This window comes from Talpa occidentalis, unplaced genomic scaffold (assembly GCF_014898055.3).
Source record: "Talpa occidentalis isolate TD23 unplaced genomic scaffold, MPIMG_talOcc4v2.1 talOcc4.12, whole genome shotgun sequence".
In the NCBI taxonomy this organism is placed as follows: Eukaryota; Metazoa; Chordata; class Mammalia; order Eulipotyphla; family Talpidae; genus Talpa; species Talpa occidentalis.
The window spans coordinates 29996723-30017366 of NW_023601212.1; the positions used below are offsets into that span (position 1 = coordinate 29996723).

General features: G+C 42.9%; 1 protein-coding gene across 8 annotated transcripts in view; it reads left to right on the forward strand.

Moving 5' to 3' along the window:
* NTM (neurotrimin) overlaps nucleotides 1-20644 on the forward strand; it is a 430040-nt gene that overhangs the window by 132852 nt on the left and 276544 nt on the right. The window contains exon 2 of one of the 8 annotated variants that reach the window (XM_054693217.1): nucleotides 8875-9012. The exons of the other annotated variants lie outside the window; for them this stretch is intronic. Within the exon in view, the coding sequence (XP_054549192.1) occupies nucleotides 8996-9012 (17 nt within the window). The 5' untranslated portion in view covers nucleotides 8875-8995. The remainder of the gene's footprint in view (nucleotides 1-8874; nucleotides 9013-20644) is intronic. 8 annotated transcript variants of the gene reach the window in all.

The following is a 20644-nucleotide window of genomic DNA, read 5'->3' on the forward strand; positions in this document are numbered from 1 at the left end:
ATGCCTGGGACTCAAATGCCAGAGCTGGGCATGTTCCCCTCCAACACACTGAGATGAGTCCCTGTCATCAGGAGGCTGCTTGCATCTTTCAGCACAGATACTGGACACAGCGGGAAGAAATAGAAATAGTACCACATATTTGCTCGGATGAAGGGACAAGCTCCATAATCCTGGGTTTTATTAATCATCCATTGATGTGTGTGGTAGCATTTCACTTTCTGAGGGTGCCTAATAGGTGTGAACCCCTAATCTTTGGGGAAATGGATTTAATGGACTGTCACATTAAAAGGTGTGATGGCCATGTTGTGATGCAGCTGATTCAGCATCAGAGCTGGGTTCTGATCTCTGGTTTTTTCACTAAACTCTGTGAGGCAGAGTACCAGAGTCTATTACTCTGCCTGCCTGAGCCTTGATCACCTTCCCTGGGCAGTGTCAGACAGAGGTCCTCCCTGACTCCATGATTGAAGTCAGCCTGCAGTGAGTCAGAAAGCGGCTTCAGATCTTTGGCCAGGGAAATGCAAGGTCAAGACAAGATAATATTCAATATTATTATTACAAAAGCTTCTTCCCATACGGGAACCTAAAAGATGCAAGCGTGCATGTCACATTTCAGTTGATGGAACCCTGTGAATCATAAGCACATGCTCCCACTTCTCTCCGCTCAAAACACCTTGCTGACTTAATTAAAAGACCTCCTTTTTTCTTTTGAATGGCTTAAAAACAGAACTAATTATAATGTAACTGTTATGTAACTAATATGTGCAGGTAATATTGTGATTATATATAGACAACCATATGCTACTAAGCAGCCACTCTCAATGCTGTTAAACTGCTGATGCGGAGAACTCCGTGTCCGTGCACGAAGTAATTGCACCAAACTAATTTGTGTTTGCAAACAGATCCCAAATTAACTATGTAAATATGCAGATCTGCAAACAAAATATTATAATGTGCATGTGTGCACATGCATGGGACCAAGTGAAATGATTTTCTGCCTGCTTGACTGATGTTGGCAGAGAACCGGAGAGGCCCTCTGCCATTAGTGGCCTTCTTGGTTCCTGGGTTCCTCTGAATTTTTGTGACCTGTGTTAGCCTTTCAGAATTACCCTATGTAAGTGCAGGTGACTGAAAGGAATCTAAAATTATTTTCTTTAGGCATGGAGAGTTATGTCCATTAATTCACTGTACTTGACCTCCCTTTCTACCTTCATCATCCTTGACCAGTGATGTTTTTTAGATGTTTTCATGCTTAATATGAGTGAAGATTTTCTTACTCTGCAGTAGCTAACCTGTGTTGTTCAGCAGAGATGGTTCTCTAACTTGGTGATTGTTAGTGCCCTGAGAGGACCATCTGGTCTTTTGAGTCAAACAGGTCTACTTAAGATACTATTCAGTAATCAAAAAAGATAAACTCCTGCCATTTGCAGCAATGTGGATGGAGCTAGAAGGAATAATGCTCAGTGAAATAAGTCAGAAGGAAAAAGAAAAATATCGGATGGTTTATAGGAGGAATATAGGGGAACCAAATAAGACATCAGCGTAAAACAATAATAACAGTACAAAACACAGCAAAATAGAAACAGACAATTGTAAACCAGACACACCCTGCAGGGGAGGAGGAGGGAGAGGGATCAGAGACAGGGAGGAAAGAGCACAGGGGATTGTAGTGATGGTGCACAGGTGCATTGGTGAAGGAAATTCTTTGGGGACTACACCTGATGGGGGGGACAAATAGTGTTTAAAAATGAACAATGATGTAAAAAAATTAATAAAATAAAAATAAGTAAATAAAAAATAAAATAAATCTGTCTTTACTTTGGGTAAGTTGCTTATCCTCTCTGGACCTCCTCCTCAAATGGAAAAGGAGGGGTGTGTCTTAGACTTTTTGGCAGATGAAATGAGTGCACATGTACTGTGCCTGGCACATAATCAGCGGCCAGTCCATAGTTGCTGCAGCTTGTAGCCTTGATGGTAGGGGGCATCCCTGGCCATCTACCCCTGGTCATCACTAGCCATCCATCCCTGGTGACTCCTTGCCATCCACTCCAGTCATACCTGGCTATCCACAGTCTCTTGTGTGCCCTGACCACAAGGCTAAGACTCATTTCAGACAGTTTCCCAACATGGGATATCAGCTCCAAAGAAGCCCACTGTTTTAGTCAGGTTCTCCAGAGATAAATAGAGATGTATTAAAAAAGATCTATTGTGGGGCCTCCCTTGGTGGTGCAGCGGTTGAGTGCTGGGCTGCGAGGCTGCCTGCAGCCTCTACAGCGCCGGTTCGTTCCCCGGCTGCCAGGGAGGGTCCCACAAAAAAAAAAAAAAAAAAAAAAAAAAAGATCTATTGTGGGAATGGGCTTGTGAGATTATGGAGGTTGTCATATGCTACCTTCTATACTCTTCCAAGCTGAGACACAAACATGATGCTATAAATTCATCTCAGGCCAAAGACCTGAGAACTTGGAGCTCCAGTATACCTGAGGACAGGGGTTCAAGATCAGCAAGAGACACTTTGACCCTTCCTCTGCTTTTTTGTTCTATTTGGCCTCTCACTGCTTGGATGGTGCCAGCCCACAGTGGTCAGGGTGATCTTTTTGACTCAGTCTCCCTTTTCACATAGGTAAGTGAATCTTTTCTAGAAGCACCTCATGGACATCCAGCAATAACATACCATCTCTCTGGGTGCCCCATAGCTCAGTTGAGAGAACAGAAATTAGCCATCATGTCCACATTCACCAGACAAGGTGGAATCTAAAATGAGTCCACCTGCTTGTTGGTGGTGCTCTTTGCATCCTCCCTGCATTCAGCAGCTCCCTTTCCTGTATCATGGGGTTAGTGGACACCTCCATGGTGCTGTTCCATCTGGGAAGAACTTTCTGTTCTTCACTTTTCTAATGTGCTTCCTATTTTGTAAAACTTCACTCTCCTGAAGCCCATCTCTTAAGTTTTGTCTATTGGTTGAGTAGTTATTTTGAGCAAGGACATTAGCAGGACAGTAGCCATGATTGTCTTCTTGGAGACTAGTTCTAGCCTGCAGAGATCTGTTAGGTACCTTCTCTCTCTTCCTTCAGGTCTTCTCTCAACCTCAGCTTCTCCAGCAGGCCTGCCCCTATTTGATCAGAGAACTTTCAGTGCCCCCCACTTCCACCTGCTGTATACAGTTTTCTTATCCTGCCCTATTTTTTTTGCTTCATAACCATCATCACCTTCTAATATTGCATGCATTCTACTTATTTATTTTGTTGTCTGTTTTTCCCTGCCTGCTTAAAAACCACTTGAAGGCAAGGTCTTTGTTTGTTCATTAATGTTTGTCAAACTCCTTCGTCTATGCCTGATACTAGAAAGGCCCCACATCACTGATTCCTTCCTAGATTTCTTTACTTGTCCTCTCAGAAACCAGGTGAACTGAAGTGAGAAGGATTGTGAGGACAAGGAAAAGAAAAGCCATACCAGATACTGTCAGAGGAAATAAAACTGAGGAGCCAGCAGTGCTAACAGCCTGTGGGCAGGGTGTTCTCAAGTTCAAGGGAGCCCTAACCAAAGGGAACAAATGTAGACATCAAGGGAGGGTGTGGAGATAAGATCAGAGCAGTCAAAATCAGTCACAGCTTCATTTGCATATGTGGCCAGATGAATCACTCAATCTGCCTGTAACTAAATGTCATCTGTAAATTAATATGTCTTATTCACTCATGGGGTTTTGTAAGGATCGATTAAGGCAATTATATAATTTTCAATAGCTATATATCTATATCTCACTATTTAAATGTTCTTGGTTTATTATTTTGGTTTGTGTCTTATTTTACCATTGCAAAATCGGCCACAGTCACTAATTAGAATGGAAACTGATGAAAAGTAGGATATTTCTTTCCCTTTTTTTTTTTTAAGATTTATTTATTTTTATACAAGAGCTGGGATATAGGGCAGAGACACCGGAGGGTGAGAGGATTCACCAGAGACAGAGCAGAGAGCAGACCAGGCAGAATGACGAAATACACTGCTGAGGGAAGCAGCAGGCGAGACAGGAGAGGTCTGCCACACCATGTGGGAATCTCCCTGGCTGGCCAGGAATTGAACCCACGCTGCAAGGTCTGTGGACAGCTTCATAGTGCTGAGCTCAATCCTCTGCGCCACTAGGGAGGCCTGAGAAGTAGGATATTTCTGAGGGATTGCAAATCACCATTATTGCTGGATTTTATTTATGAACTGGACAATATAGAAAGCATAGGTGAGATAGACTGCTTTATAAGCTCAGAGGCAAACTAGATAATTCCAAAGACTTAACCAAAATGAATGATTAAAATGAGAGTCTGCATGCATCAAGAAATGGGCCATTTGGGAAACACTTTTCTCTAAAAGAGCTTTTGCTTTCCTGAACACAGTTGGGGCATTTCTTATTTCACATTAACCTAAGATTAACAAAATCCCTGTGACATAAAATATAGGGGATCTTGACTATGATAAAGCTGTTCCCAGCTCCTGGGCATAACCCTTTTATCCCTTTGAACCTTGTTATATTGGGGTGCCTTGTCCCTTCCCTTGAAAACTCAGTTTCCGTATTGGTATACAAAAGGGGTAAGAGTGACCCCAAGGTTGTTGCAAAAATTAGATTAGTCAATATATGTGGAAGTGCCTAACACAATCCCTAGCATCTAGTAGACACCCAACAAACTTTAGTTTACCCTTCTGTTCATATCATAACTGTCGCCTTCCATGTACAGTACTTCTAAAGAAAGGGTCTGTGTTTTTTTTTTTTTATCTATTTAGATTAGAGCCTTATTTTATTCAAAATGGACATTTATTTCATTTGTTATTTTTATTTTATTTTTCTTTATTTTCTGAGGAAGCTATTTAAAAATTCATTTGTAAATAAGACACTGGGAGAGAACTGTATACAGGAGGAGCCAGGTGTAGCAGAAGATGAAAATGTGGAATGAAAGATATGCACCAGACTCAGTGGAAAGTGCTGCTAGCAAAGGACTTTAGTTTGTCAAATCCCCTCAGATATATTCAGAATAACCTTAAGTATATTTAGACAGTCATACATTTTATTTTTGTCTCTGGGCATTAATGTGCTGACTTGTGGGATTATTAAACTATAATTCCCGAAGATATATTTCTGTCACTCAGTAGGTATGAATGTGCAATCATTAGCAAACCCAAGATTTAGGAGTCTTGCTTCTTCATGCCAAATGGGAGCAGAGGAAGGAGCATGTCTGATGCCAGAAGCTGGGGCAAGCTCTCACTGCTGCTCCCGAGTCACTGGGAACTTCTGAGAGATGGTAAAAAGATTGTGGGATTTAGCATGAGGAGATAGACATGAGGACCAATTCTGGCACGGCCATTTATATTTTTTTAAAGATGTATTCATTCATGCATACAAGAACCGGGGTATAAGCCAGATGTGCGGGAGGGTGAGAAGATTTACCAGAGATGGAGCGGGGAACAGAACAGGCAGACTGACTGAAATACACTGCTGAGGGGAGCAGTGGGCGAGACAGAAGTCTGCTGCACCATGTGGGTATCTCTCCAGCAGGCCGGGATTCAATCCACACTGCAGAGGCTGCGGGCAACTTCACAACGCTGCGCTCAACCACCTGCACCACCAGGGAGGCCCTGGCACTGCCATTTATTAGAAAAATGACTTTTGGGGAAGGCACTAAACCAATCTGTAACTGAGTTTTCTCATCCATAAAATGGGAGAATAGGGCCTCCCCTGGTGGCGCAGCCATTGAGTGCTGGGCTGCGAAGCTGCCAGCAGCCTCTGCAGCCTCTGCAGCGCCGGTTCGATCCCCGGCCACTGGCGAGGGTCCCACATGGCGCACAGACCTCTCCTGCCGCCTGCTGCTCCCCTCAGCAGTGCATTTCATCAGTCTGCCTGTTCTGCTCCCTGCTCTGGCTCTGGTGAATTCTCTCACCCTCCCATGCTTCTGACTGTACCCAGTGCTTGTATAAATAAATAAATAAATAAATAAATAAATAAATAAATAAATCTTTTTTAAAAAAAGGAGAATATCTGTAATGTTTTAAAGATCAATTTACATATATTAGCACATTAGTAAACTATAAAATACTAATGTCATTCATTAGTAGTCATTCTGAGCAATAACTCAGTTTTCCAATTTGGGAAGTAAATACCAAAAATATAACATAATTATTATAAGGACTTGTCCTTGGTCAAATATGTTACATCATAGTTATGTGAGGTTTTATTTTTTTAAGTTTTTTTTTTATTTATTTACACAAACAAGAACTAGGGTGTAGGCCAGAGGTGCAGGGTAGGGGGGAAGTGAGAAGATTCATCAGAGACAGAGTGGGGAGCAGAACAGGCAGATCTACTGAAATTCTCTGCTGAAGGGAACAGCAGTCAGTGGAGGAGGCAGGAGAGGTCTGTTGTGCCATGTGGATTAGCTCCCTGCCAGGGATTGAATTCCAGGCTGCAATGGTGATAGCCTGATAGCGCTAAAACTTAACCCTAGGCCACCAGGGAGGGTCCTGTTATGTGATGTTTTAAATGCTGGTGGACACTCATAATATGATCTCTCTCTTACGCTTCAAATGGCAGGTAAGCATCTACATAATTTATTCTACAACCAAAATGAAAGATTCAATTGGGTCAGAACTTATGAGGGCTGCTTTCTTATATGTCAGTGATGAACAACTTGAAATTAAAAGTGGAATTTGAAATTAAAAACACATTAGCATGCCCTAAATGAAATGCCTCGGTATAAATCTAGCAAAACATGTGTAGGATCTATACAAGGGAAATATAAAATTTTGACAAGCAAAATCAAACAACTAATTAAATCCATATTCACAGATTGGAAGGCTCTATATTATTTAAAGGTCAGTTCTTCCCAACTTTATCTATAGATTCAATCCAATCCCAATAAAAACACAAGAAATTTATTCTGTGGTTATTAAAAAATCGATTCTAGAATTTATATGAAGAGGCAAAGGACCCAGAATAGCCAACGCCATGTGGAAGGACAAAGCTGGAGGACTGACAGTACCCAGAGTCATCTGGACAGCTTTGTATTAGCAAAACAATGACAAATAGATCAATGAAGCAGAAGAGAACTTTAAGGCTGTTTTACTTTGAAAGATTTATTTATTTATTTATACAAGCACTGGGTACAGTCAGAAGCGCGGGAGGGTGAGAGAATTCACCAGAGCCAGCGCAGGGAACAGAACGAAATACACTGCTGAGGGGAGCAGCGGGTGTGTCAGGAGAGGTCTGTGCACCATGTGGGACCCTCGCTGGCAGCCGGGGATTGAACCAGTGCTGCAGAGGCTGAGGGCAGCTTCGCAGCCCAGCGCTCAACCGCTGCACCACCAGGGGAGGCCCAAGGCTGTTTTACTTCAATCTTGGATTTCTGATAGCAGGCAGCTGTTGTATTGTAGAAGGACTCCTGGCCTCTTCATCACCCAAAGGGAATAGCTATGTTTCTAAAACATAGGTGGAAATGTCCAGGGAAGATTTATACTTTCTGCTGATCAATCACTTCTCTGCAGGGGCTCTCAATGTTTCTTTCTGCTGAATAGTAAACACTTTGACCAAAGAAAATCTACATACCTACAAAATGACAGGGGTCCACACCCCACTTGCTCACCCTGTATCCCATCCCAGCATGAGGGGTCCCCCTAGCATAGAGATGATTGTGAAATATATCTGAGCATGATTCTGTTGACTGAGCTTCTGCTCAGTGGATACTGAATTCTGAATTCATGCCTCCATTACATAAGAAGAAGGATGAAAAGTCTTGGATTATAATGGGGGAGCTCTAGAGGCAAGGTCTAAAGTTAGGATGCTAGAGCATAAAATTCAGAAATCCTTTCACATGACTCTGCCAACCAAGGAATAGTTGAGATTTCTTTTCAGCAGCATGCTGAGGAACGTTCTTGTTACTTGGGTGATGTTCTTGTTACTGCTTGTTTTCGTTTGGCAAAACATGTGTAGAGTCTACACATTTCAATCACTAATATGATCTCTTATATGACCTCTAAGGATCAGGGCTATGTTTTAAGATCAGGTGTTATTCCTCCTCCTTTAAACCATGTGGATTCTGGTTAATGGGTTTGCCAAATGCAAGTGGAGAAATTCTCTCCACCTGTTTCTTAGCAAAGGGTATTTTTAGAAAGAAAATAGCCTGTTGCATTTCAACAAAGATGGGCAAGATGCTTTGGGCAGACTGTCTAGACCCCACCCTAGCTTCCTGCATTCTTCACTGCTGTAAAATTATTGAAGGTCATTATGTAGCAAAAAACAAGGCACTCAGGAGCAGGTATGGCCCCAAATGGAGTCATAGACCCTGACTCAGGCAATTTTCACAGTTGGTTGATTTGGGTTCATTTATAGTTTCCTCAAGATTAGACAGTGGTCACCCATTATGGCCCTTGGCTACTACTTCTGGATCAGTTCAAGCATATGATTCCATTATTCTCCCTCTCTCTGGGTGGCAGGGAAAAACTAGTCATAGCATCAGATAGTCATGAAAAGTTTGGGCTTAACTGTTGTCCAGGCAGGATCAGTTTGTCTCTGTAGAGGACAGGAGAGTTAAAATTAAAAAAATAAAAAAATAAGCAGAGAATAAAAATTTTTGGTCTAATGAAATATATCTTACTTGATCAATGTCCTAGAACCATTCTCCTGATTAAGGAGGGCCCAGTCTTATTGGGATAAGTGGTAGTGCTACCAAACTAGAAGCTTTAAAAGGCAAATACTGTCTTCGTGGTGGGTGTATGCACAGACAAGTATTTGAAATAGACCTTGGTTTCTGCCTACTATGAAGCTGTTCTTTGGCTTAAGACCATGTGTCTCCTACAATGTCAACCCATAGCAGGAGACCAGCGAAAACTTTGCCAATGTCTTTCAAGGACATATAAAGCCTCTGCATGTGAAGATGCATGTTGCTGTCGCATCATTTGGAAATCAGAACAGATCAGGCACTGTCTACTCGCCCATATCTGAAGATGGGAACTCTGAGGCCTAAACAGCATGCCTTGTAGAAACCTGTAAGTATGTCAGTTCGAGAGAGCAGATGTATCTTTTGAATATGTCCAAATTATGTCCCATAGTATCCCTTTGTGCATCTTCTCATGGACTAAGATGTTTTTTTATACCATGTCCCGGAGGTGATCCACAGGTATGAGAGAAGATGAACAGCATGGAACAAAAGGGCACTGAATTGAGAGGATCAGGCTGCCCTGTTTGATATCATGGCTGTTTCCTTGGGCATAAGGAACTTCAGTTTCCATACCAGGATTTAGTTGGTGAAAGCCCTCTACAGGATTATTTTCCAGAGCTGCCTGAGCTTCCCCAAGGATGCCTCTGTGGAGCATTGCTAGAGGGAGGGATCTGCCATTGGGCTGTAGGGAAGGATAGTTTTAATTTTGTTGTAACAGCTTTAGACTTGCTCATCCGGTTGTTTGTAGCATGTATTTATTTTTAGAAGACCCCATTCCTTCATCTCTTTGTACTCAGTAAAGCGTTGAGTGCTGGAGGCACTGTGAGGCAATGGATCTAAAGAAAGTGGAGTAGAAGGTGATGCTGACAGTGTTGCTGGGAAGAAATGGAGAAGGAAAAATTCAAAAGAGAAAGATGGGGCAGAGGCAAGAATACTGGAATGAGGCCTCACAAATGTATTGATAATAAGCTTATGCTCTTTAAATATTGATGATGTTTCTTTGTGCAGTGTATAGTTCCATACCTAGAGATATCTTCTATTATTATTTTGGCATTTTGGCATACTTCCTTATTTAGCTTCTTTTATAAACATTATATTAGGTTTCCTATGAGTAATTATTTTTCAGACACATGATTTCAATAGATATGTAATGTTATTTTCTACTTAGTCCACCGTTCCTTAAGTTTAATAAGAAAGGTATTGAGTATACTGAACTCTCAAATTTGGAGTAGGAGATCAGACACAGGGGTTTTCTTGAAATACATTCAACATGGATAAACAGTAGTGGGGTTGGGGTTCCACCTCTGGTTTGTTTGTGGGTTTTTTTTGTTTTTGTTTTGCTATCCCATGGTGCAATGCCACAACTCAGCATCTCAGTATTCCCCAATTACCAACTCTCTTTGTTATATGCTGGAACAGGTGACTTAACTTCCATTATCTCTGGAAATCCATCAGAGGTTTCAATCAGTATTTTGGACAAGGAAATAAAAAGACAAGGAGATCGTATTCTCCTGGTACTATAAAGGCTAGGTACAAGCAATGTACAGAAATATAGTTGCTTCAACAAGGTAAGAAATATTCATTTAAGAAAATAAAATGGAATTGTATCAGTGTGTCCTCTCAGCAGACAATAATCATCCTCACCTCATGACTTGAAATGAGTCACCCAGTATATTCAGGCCTCTACTTCCACGAAATGCCAGAAGCTAGTGTCTAAGGGATAGCCAAGAAATGGCGGCAGCCCTTCCAATATGATCATTCTGAGTTTTTCACATTCACCTTTGTCAAAAATACATACTATCTGGTCTCCATAGTGAATCGATAAAAGTTTGCTGAATTGAAATAATTATTCTAAGAAAGACCATTTCTAAAAGATCTTTTCCTTTCTACAACACCATGACCCCTCTACTGGCCAGGGGAGAAAACATACATCTTTAGTGCCGTGAGCTTTTATAGTCCCTGAATAAACATAAGCCTTTCAAATGACCTAATGATGAATGACTTACGCAAAGAAATTTTAATACCATTAATAAAAAATTAAGCAGTGAGCGCTCTCCCCATTTTTTTGGACACTGTCAGCCTTTCACCTGTTCTCCTGGGGACAACAGGTTTCCGGGAACATGCTGAGTACAGAAATAGATCACTCCCAGGCGGTGCTCCCCCTTGTTCTCCTTGTCTTCCTACCAGCAAGGGGGTGGGTACACGGCACTCTAGAGAAAGGAGAGGGACTTTGCAGCATGAGGCGGTGGAGGGGAGCTGAATACTCATGTGTGTGTGTGTGTGTGTGTGTGTGTGTGTAGGTACACATCTATCTATATAGCATTTATCCATTTGTCTAGTGCCCACTTATTCCCTCAGGTTGACTATGTGTTCAGTGTCAGAAATTACACTAAGATCAGTCTTCTTTTTAACCCTTGTAACAGCCTTTAGAGCTTCATGTGATTTTTCTTTCTTTTTTTTTTTAAGATTTATTTTTATTTATTTATACAAGCACTGGGTACAGTCAGAAGCGCGGGAGGGTGAGAGAATTCACCAGAGCCAGAGCAGGGAGCAGAGCAGGCAGAAGGACCGAAGTACACTGCTGAGGGGAGCAGCGGGCGTCAGGAGAGGTCTGTGCACCATGTGGGACCCTCCTCCAGTGGCTGGGGAGCAGCCGGGGATCGAACCGGCAATGCAGAGGCTGCGGGCAGCTTCGCAACCCAGCGCTCAACTGCTGCGCCACCAGGGGAGGCCCTTCATGTGATTTTTCTAATGTTACTTATGGGATCCTGAGATCAGAGTTTGTTTCCTGTCCATAGTCATGTGACAGGCAAGTAAGATTTGAAATTAGAACCATAGGTCTGCCTATTTCCCAAGCTATTATTCCACCCTTCTTGGCTACATCTGGTCTCTGTTCTCTTGTGAATCAGGATCTAAAATGGATATCAGACACTCAAAGAAGAATGAGCAAGAGTCTGATGCTGAATGCTCAGGAAAGGAGTCTATGCCAATTGACTAAAGAAGCTTTCAGGGCCTCCCTGTGGCACAAGGGGTTAAGTGTCAGCACTATGAAGCAATCCTCAGCCACTGCAGCATGAGTTCAATCCCTGGCCAGGGAGCTAACCCACATGCCACAGAGGACTCTCCTGTCTTGCCCACTGCTCACCTCAGTATTCCAGTCAACCCCCCTGTTATGCTCCCTACTCTTCTCTGATGAATCCTCTCACTCCTCGCACCTCTGGCCTACACCCTAGCTCTTGTATGCATAAATAAATAAAAATAAATCTTTAAAAAAAAAAGGCTTTTAATGTTCAGGTTAAATTCCAAGGGCAGCATCCAGATAGTGTGATGCTGAATGCTCAGTCTCCCTTATGAATATTACTCCTCAAACCTTTGGGCAGGTTGCCACCTAAGATGCAATTTTCTTCTTCTTTCAGAAATTGTTGTCAACCCCCAATTTTCACTTTGAAGCAAAAATTCCAAATTTCCAAACCTAGAATTCTCATTTCAAAGCTAGGGGAATCTGCTCAAACCCTGTCATCCCTTGAATTCCTGGGAAAATGCTAGTGACCAGCCAGATCTCTGTTCTTGATTCCAGTGAACCAGGCTGGACAATAAACATGCTCAGCTGCAGACTCCAGTCTTTAGCAATTTCCACTGCCTTGGATGCCCCATTCCCTCACTTGTCCATTCTGAGATATGGACGACAGAACTCTGCCTTTCTCTCAGTATCTTGTGAGGATTCTTCTATCCTTGACCCATAGGGGAGCATCCTGCTCCTCTTCAGGTCAGGATCGGGTGGGCCGACCCTGTGATGTCTTAAGTGAATGGGTGATTGGTGAATTGAGTGGCTGGTGACCAAATTCCTATATTTATTTAGCACTCATTCATGATTAGTTCATATTAAGTTTTCATGGCTGCTTGTACTTCTAGACTTAGGCATGCATACCTATTCTTTGTACCTACTTTTAAATTTTTAGGAAGAAGATACTATTCCATATTCATATGTTTTTTGAATGAATTCAGAGTCTAAGGATATACCTGAGGGTCTGAAAAACACATAGCTGACTGACCAGTGTTCAGACTGCCTCCTTCCAGTGGAATTTGAAGGTGTACTTGTGAGCAGCTGTACACTCCCCCAGGCATGGCTGCACCCCCCCTTCCTTCACTCCAGCCCCAAGCAGAATCCCAGTGCCTCCCTCAAAGGGAAGATTTTATTCCGTGCTCTGTAAAGATCTCGGGTCCACACTACACGCACTCCCAGCCTCTGTGTGGGGAATTGTTCCATTCTTTGGCGCCCAGAATAGAGGGGCCATTATTGCATCCTGGGGGTGAATAGCAGGACTGTGGAGTCCTTATAGCTTGTCTTGTGTTTGTCTCTGGAAACAGAAAGAGAACAGACTCTTCTATCATAGTGGAAACAGTTCTGCATCCCTTGTCATGATTCCAGAAGTCGTGTGTGAGAAAGCAATGTGGATGTGGTGGGTGTTTGTAGATGGTTGGGTCTAGCTGGCAGTGACAATGGCGAGGGACCCTGGTGTCGAGAAACCCAGGTTTTGTCATTTTGGCCTCCGCACTAGCATCCCAGCATCCTTAAAACGGAGGGCCTCCCTGGTGCAAGGGTTAAAGACAACATTATCAAAGTTATCCCCAGCCTCTGCAGCACAAGTTCGATCCCCAGCTGGCCAGGAAGCTACCCACATGGTGCTACCCTTTGCAGACCTCTCCTGCCTTGCCCGCAGCTCCCCTCAGCAGTGTATTTCAGTAGATCTGCCTGTTCTGCTCCCCACTCTGTCTCTGGTGAGTCCTCTCATCCGCTGCACCTCTGGCTTATACCCCAGTTCTTGTATGCATAAATAAATAAATCTTAAAAAAAAAAAAACACAAACAGCAGATAAACAGACAAACCAAGCCTAACACAGTAGCCCAGACACAAACACAACTAATAAAAACTATGGTCTCCAGAACTAAGGTTTGTGTTTTGGGGCGACAGCTCCTAAAATACAGCAGTCAGAAGGTCTTCTCTTTTGTACCTTCTGTGCTAGGTGGGGAGGCTATCTGCAGAGTCAGTCTTAGCCTGTGGGAGGTTCCAAGCCAGCTTCCCCAGAGACAAGGACTTCTGCAACATGACTCAGGATTATTGCTTTTATTGCATCGTCAATTATTTTCCCAGAAGAAAGGGACATTCAGCTTTTCCAATATGACCAGGTCTTAGGAAATGTTATTGAGAGAAAACATAACTGGAGGAAGAGCAGCCTTCAGACATTATCAAATACCTACTAACAAGAAGCAAAAGGCATTACTCACACACATCTGATAAAAAGGAGAAAAAGCATAGCAGAAAGCATGTCCGAAAAAAATGCAGTGGCTCCTGGAGGAAACATCCCCAGATGGCCCAGGGATGGAGAGCATATGGGGTTACAGGGGAATGAGGCATTTCTGAGGAAAAGGGGAGTGAGACTTCCCCTTGACCCTGTCACTATCACTCTGCTTATTCTTGAAAGGGTGCATTGGACCCTTTCATTGTCCCAGGAAAGAGGGCTGAGTAGGGACAAGGATGAAGACTGTCAAGAAAACCAGACAGGAGGCAGCACTTCCAGTGAGCAGAGGATCAACTCACCCCTAAAAACATCATATTTGAAGTCAATAAAGTCTCTCCTGCAGCCACAGGCAGTGGGAGGGGCATACCCTTGGCTGTGACCTCCTGGTAATCAGCACCACTGGAGATGTTGATGGCTTTCATCACCCTGGCCCGGGACCTTGTTTACTTATGTGGCTGGTGAAGATGTGACTCCGTGTTCAGCTGGAGGAACACTGTAGAAAAATTAGAGGGAGGAAAAGACAAAGCAAAGGGGGCCCTGCATTTCTTCCCTTGAGCTCAGTCAGGAGGGCAGTCATTAAGTCTCTAACATGCCCTCTTCTTGATGGAGGAGGAGCCACCAGCTGAAAACCCTGGCCTGTCCTCAGGGGAAAGCTGATGTCCCGAATCTGATTCTCATTTTATGGGGCTTTTCCAAGTGTTCACAGAATCTCCAGCCTCATCACCAGGTTACTTTGAAAGATGCAGTATCTCCCCCCCCTTAGCTTTCATACTGACCTTTTCTGAATTTCTGGGCTGGGCTATCCCAAAAGGCAATCGGAAATTTGCTCAGTGGCATTTACCTAACTGAGGCCACTAGCAGTGTGACACAGTTGGGTGACTTTAGGGTTTAGAGAAAAATACCAGCAGGACAATGGGGAAGGTGGGAAGGCAGGAGGAGAGGCACCTCTTTCCTGTACTGCTATGCGATGCTGGAAGAGGTTGGCTAATAATTATCCAGCAGGAGTGCTTTGCCCAAGCCAGGGTTGTTTATGAGAAATGCAGAACCTGGACCTATCTAAAGCTGGCAGGGCTGACTGGTTGGTGTCACAGCCCCAGTCTACCTAAAGCAAGGGAACATTCCAGGAGGAGAGCCAGTGAGGACAAACCCACCTCTTCAAGATTTATCATGCTCCTGAAATTCCTGGAATTGATTCCTAGGAAACAAAGATGGGTGTTCTGACCCATAATATACAAAATAATAATTATGGAAGGAGAGACATTCCATAATAATTATTTTGTATATTAGGCTCTGTGTTCATTCTGGAAGCAAGAAAGAAGTGGCCCCTGCCTACATGGATGTTATCACCAATTGAGATTGTTACACAGACATCTCTATTAAGGAGGGAGGTACCTTATTCCCTGCCCCAGTTAATGGGGGGCAGACCTGAGTGGCCAGGGGAAGCTATGTAACATCGGTGGGCAGGTGGGCTCTGGAAAGAGATGTGGAGAAGAAGGGAGCTTGCTTCTCAGCTGTAGACTTGCACCAGGGACTTGGCGGGGGCTTGGAGGAAAAGGGTGGAAGAGAGACATGTAAAGACACTTGGAAAAGACTTGGGGGCCTCCCAGGTGGCGCAGCAGTTGAGTGCTGGGTTGCGAAGCTGCCCGTGGCCTCTGCAGCGCTGGTTTGATCCCCGGCTGCTCCCCGGCCACTGGAGGAGGGTCCCACATGGCGCACAGACCTCTCCTGCCGCCCACTGCTCCCCTCAGCAGTGTATTTTGGTCCTTCTGCCTGTTCTGCTCCCTGCTCTGGCTCTGGTGAATTCTCTCACCCTCCCGCGCTTCTGACTATACCCAGTGCTTGCATAAATAAATAAATAAATCTTTTTTTTTTAAATAATAAATTTTATTTTTATATTCCCCCATACAATTGCAAACCCCCCATTCTGACCCCAATCCCTCCCCTCCCGCCCCCCACCCCCCAAAAAGTGTCTCTGGTTCATAGATTTTTGTTGATTTTGATTTTCATTTTCTTATAGTTATTCCTTTTCCTGGTCCATATTTAGGTTTTCTAGATTCCTGCTATGAGTGAGACCATCCGGTATTTTTCTTTTTCTTTCTGGCTTATTTCGCTGAGCATGATCCCTTCCAGCGCCATCCATGTTGCTGCAAATTGCATGTGTTTATCTTTTTTGAATGCTGAGTAATATTCCATGGTATATATGTACCACATCTTCTAGATCCAGTCATCTATTATTGGGCATTTGGGCTTTAAAAAAAAAAAAAAGACGGGTGAGAAACACATAGGGAGACTGACAATAGCAACTATTTTTTTGTATTTATATATATGTATATATATATATATTACATCACTCTTCTGTCCTGTACAGTGTATGCTTTCTCCTCTCAGGCATAGTCCCTGTTAAATTCCCACCACACCAATTCACCCATGCACCATCACCATTGTCCCTTGTGCTCTTCCCTCTCCTGTTTTGATCCCTCTCCCTCCCCCGCCCCTGTAGAGTGTCTCTGATTTATAGGTGTCTGTTAATTTGACAATGACATCTCTGACCTTGATTTTTACTTTGATTTCCCTCCTTGGGCCCAGACTTGGCCTGGCCCCTTTTGCTCCCTTCCTAAGGTTCCCTGCCAGAAGGCAACTTAGACTCCCAGCAGGCTTTCAGGAATCAGAAGCCCTGCTTCCAGCCAACCTTGTCAGGCTGGGCATTTACCCACAAGGGCATGGATAACTTTGGGTGTTTTATTGGGAAACTATTATCCTTTTTTCTCTCTCTATCACACGAATCTATTAAATCTATTTACAGTAAGAGTCTCCTTCTTTTGTTTTTCTTTTTCTATGGTTATGGATGGCCTCACCACAGATACTATAAGGGACTTACATTGTCTTGTTCTTCCTTGGCTCAAGTAGAAATGCCATGAATCAGACTTAATGAATTCCAAGCCATGTGCATGTGTGTGTGTGTGGGGAAGGGAATGTCTGGGTGCCAGCTGGCTGACTAGCCTTGATCAAGAGAGTAGGTGATCAGAGAATCTTGTTTTTTCAATATTTTACTTCTTTATTTTTGTGTAGAAGAACTGGGTAATAGACCAGAGGTGAGGGGGCTGAGAGGATTCCCCAGAGACAGAGTAGGGAGCAGAACAGCTGGATTTACTAAAAGATACTGCTGAGGGAAGCAGCAGGTGAGATGGAATTTGGGCCATAGGGGTGATAGCGTGGAGGCTTAACCCCTAGGCCACCAGGGATGCCCTATTGTTGACCTCCTGGTGTGAGATATGTGGCAGATCAAATCCTTGTCCTGTGACTTTGAACAAGTTCCTTCATCTCTCTAAGTCTCAATCACATCCATGAAAAAATACAGGTGATACTTACCTTTACTCATTTGCAAATAGAAATATGATAACAATAATTAAAAATTAATGACACTCCTATGCTAAGCACAGTTCTGAGTGCTTCACAGAATTAACTTACTCGATTCTTACAGTGACTCTGAGGCAGATACTATTATTATTTCCATTCACAGATGAGGAAAATGCCACACTGAGAGCGAGGGTGTGGGATGTGCAGACTGGGCATCCTCAGTGTATAGGATATCCTCAGGGCACACTCTCAAAAACCATGGTTTCTTCTGTTTTCAGTCTCAGTCAAATCTGGAGTTGTTGGTGATGCTGAGTCCACAGTGTTATAGCCACAGTGATCCAGTCCCCCCCTTCTATCCCTGCTTGTATATGCTTATTTTGTCCACAGTTATGTTGTTGGCCCCTTGTTTCTCTGGGGCGATGGGAAAGGAATTGGAAGACCAGACTGCCTGAACAAGGAGTCCCAGGAGGTGGATAAACTGGCAGGTTGCTGGTGGGACTGGCATAGGGAGCCAAAAACCCCCAATCACCCCCAAGGACCCTCACAGGATGTGTTCTGGTAAGCCCTGCCCACTCCCCATTACTCCACTGACCTCCTCCATCTATAGTTTTGATTCAGAATGTGAGGAGCAAAGCTATATATGAGCGTTCTCAAGAGCTGAGTCTATTTCAGAGATGATCGTTAGGAACTTATAGATGTCAGTTGCTTATTGCACTGTGATCCCTGAAGATTGGATTCAGTGCTGCGGAAGCTGGCACAGTAATGGCCCTGACCTTGTCAGTGGGGTCGCAGACTGATCCCACCAGTTGGCCTGGTGCTCGTCTCCCAGGCTGCAAAGAGACTGGAGGCAAGAGGATAGATTAAATTGGGGAAGGAGGTTCAGCTTTAAAAGATGGAAGAAAAATTAAGCCTTTTATATAGAGGTTAATGCAATGATTAAAGGAAAATAAAAATATTGGCATGTTAAGAAACTATCCAACTGGTTTAGAAAAGTGTTCTTTAAATCCTTAGCAGACATTTATCCAGAAGAGGAATATTCACTAAACCAAATTTGTTCTTAATCCTTAATCCACAAAGCTATGATCTCATGATTTCACCAAGTAAGAACTGGCATGAATGCTAATTGGAATTCTCTCCTCCTCCCTCCCTCATCTCCTTTCTTTTTGGGGCACAAGAATTCTCCCTAAGGTTGGAGTCTTGATTTATTTTCCTCTTAGAGAGGAGTGCGAATACCATACCCCTCCACTGCCACTCTCTTTGGCATTCATAGTGTAAATGGCACTTTATCAGGTGAAAATGTGAATCTTGTCAACAGCCCCTAGCTCAGCCAGCCTTATCAGGGAAAGAGAGAGGGCAAGCGAGATTCAGAGAGATGGACCTAGTTCTGTTCATTACGGAAGAGTGATAGATAATAACATTTCCAAGCAAGAAATGGCAGGAAACCTGATGGGCAGGAATTAAGGCACCAAATGGAAAAGCCAATCGCTTATTCACTCCAAGCTTCATATTTGGAGGAAATGTTATTTGATTTGGAGTCACCCTTCTTCCACCTATGAGGCAGAAGAGCAGAATTAATTCTCTCTCACACAATCTTATTTTCCAGGCTCAATTTTGGTGTATGTGTGTAAATTCTCATTTAAAGTTGTACTAATATTTTGTAAATATATATATATATATATATATATTTATCCATATTAAATATTTCAAAATTCCACATAAGGAAAGGAATGATTTCCATGACTCCATTTCTTGTGATATATTTTGTCACCTCTAAAATAGACCTAAAATAGACCTGGTGGCCTAGGGGTTAAGTCTGAGAGCTATCTGGCTATCACTGCCGTGGACTGAGTTCAATCCCCAGCCAGGGAGCTAACCTACATATGGCATAATGAACCTCTCCTGTCTTGCTCACTGTTCCCCTCAGCAGTGTATTTCACTCTGTCTGGTGAATCCCTTACCCCCTGCACCTCTGGCCTACACCCCAGTTCTTCTATGCGTAAATAAATAAATACATCTTTAAAAAATAATGAAATAGACCTAAAGCAAGATCTAAAGTAATAAAAATAATAGCAAAACCACTTTATAGTGTTTTCCATCTTATTTGTACAGTGTTTGATTGCTTTCTGCTGCACTTACATTGCTTTTAATTGAAGTCACCATGTACAATGGCATATCAATCATAGGAAAAATAATTATCAGCTCAACACTGGGCATGCATGATTAAGTAAAGCTCACGCTAGTGCTGTGAGAGACCAAACCATGTAGCAAATCATGATCGTCATTCACCAATGAAGAAACAGAAGCTTAGAGAGTTTAGGTCACTTGTTCCAGGTCACCCCTCCGATCAGTGGTAGACTAGAGTTTTGATTCAAGTCATATCCGACTCCAAAGCCTGCCTTTTTAAAAGGCTAGCCTCCACCTGATAAAAACAAGGCATGAGACATGTCAGATACAAACAAATAAAAGACAGATCCAGGCTCTAAATTCAGGTCTTGACAACTTTTACTCCACTTGCCTTGCTAAGGCCCAGGAGAAATTGAATCTAGTCATCAAAACACATTCCTATGGGAATGATAGCTTGTGGCTTATGGGTCCCTCTCTCAGGGTAAAAGAGGAAAGTTGTGGACTCTGGACCTGAACTAGAGGTATTTACTTAAGATGTGGTGAGGAAGTGTGTTTAGAGGGTGGGAGACCAACCTTTTATGATGGAAATAACATGGAACAAACAATCAATAAATGCTTTTTCCTCCTACACCATTCAGCCTTCCAGATAAAATTATTTCAAAATTAATCAAACACTTCGTCTAAAGGCTCAATTACAGGTTGTTTCTTCTCTAAAGCTGCCCAGGTGTTTCCTAAAACAGACGACACTTCAATAATTTTTCTTTATTTTTCTTATGTTGATTAGCCTAGTTGGTGGGGTCCTTTCCAGGACCAGCTGCAGTGCCCCACCAAAGTAGCCACAATGAATCTTGGGATCTATTTACTGTGGCAAATGATGTGTTTGTTTACTTTAAAAAAAATCAACCCAAAAATAAAATGAAAGACAAAACAAGATACTGTGTCTTGGTGTCCTGCTGCACAGAGCCCTGGGAATTGGTATTTAATGTATGTCCTCCATAGACGACTCAGGGTTAGCATCTCAGTCTTGACTACAACCTGGAAGGATAATGAAGGTGATTTCACTTTGGAGTCATAGTCACTGAATATAATCAACTAATGTTGAATATATTTCTATATGAAATCCTTTCTCTGAAAAGTTCTGAGCAACTTTGTGTCTATTATACCATTTCTACTCAAAAT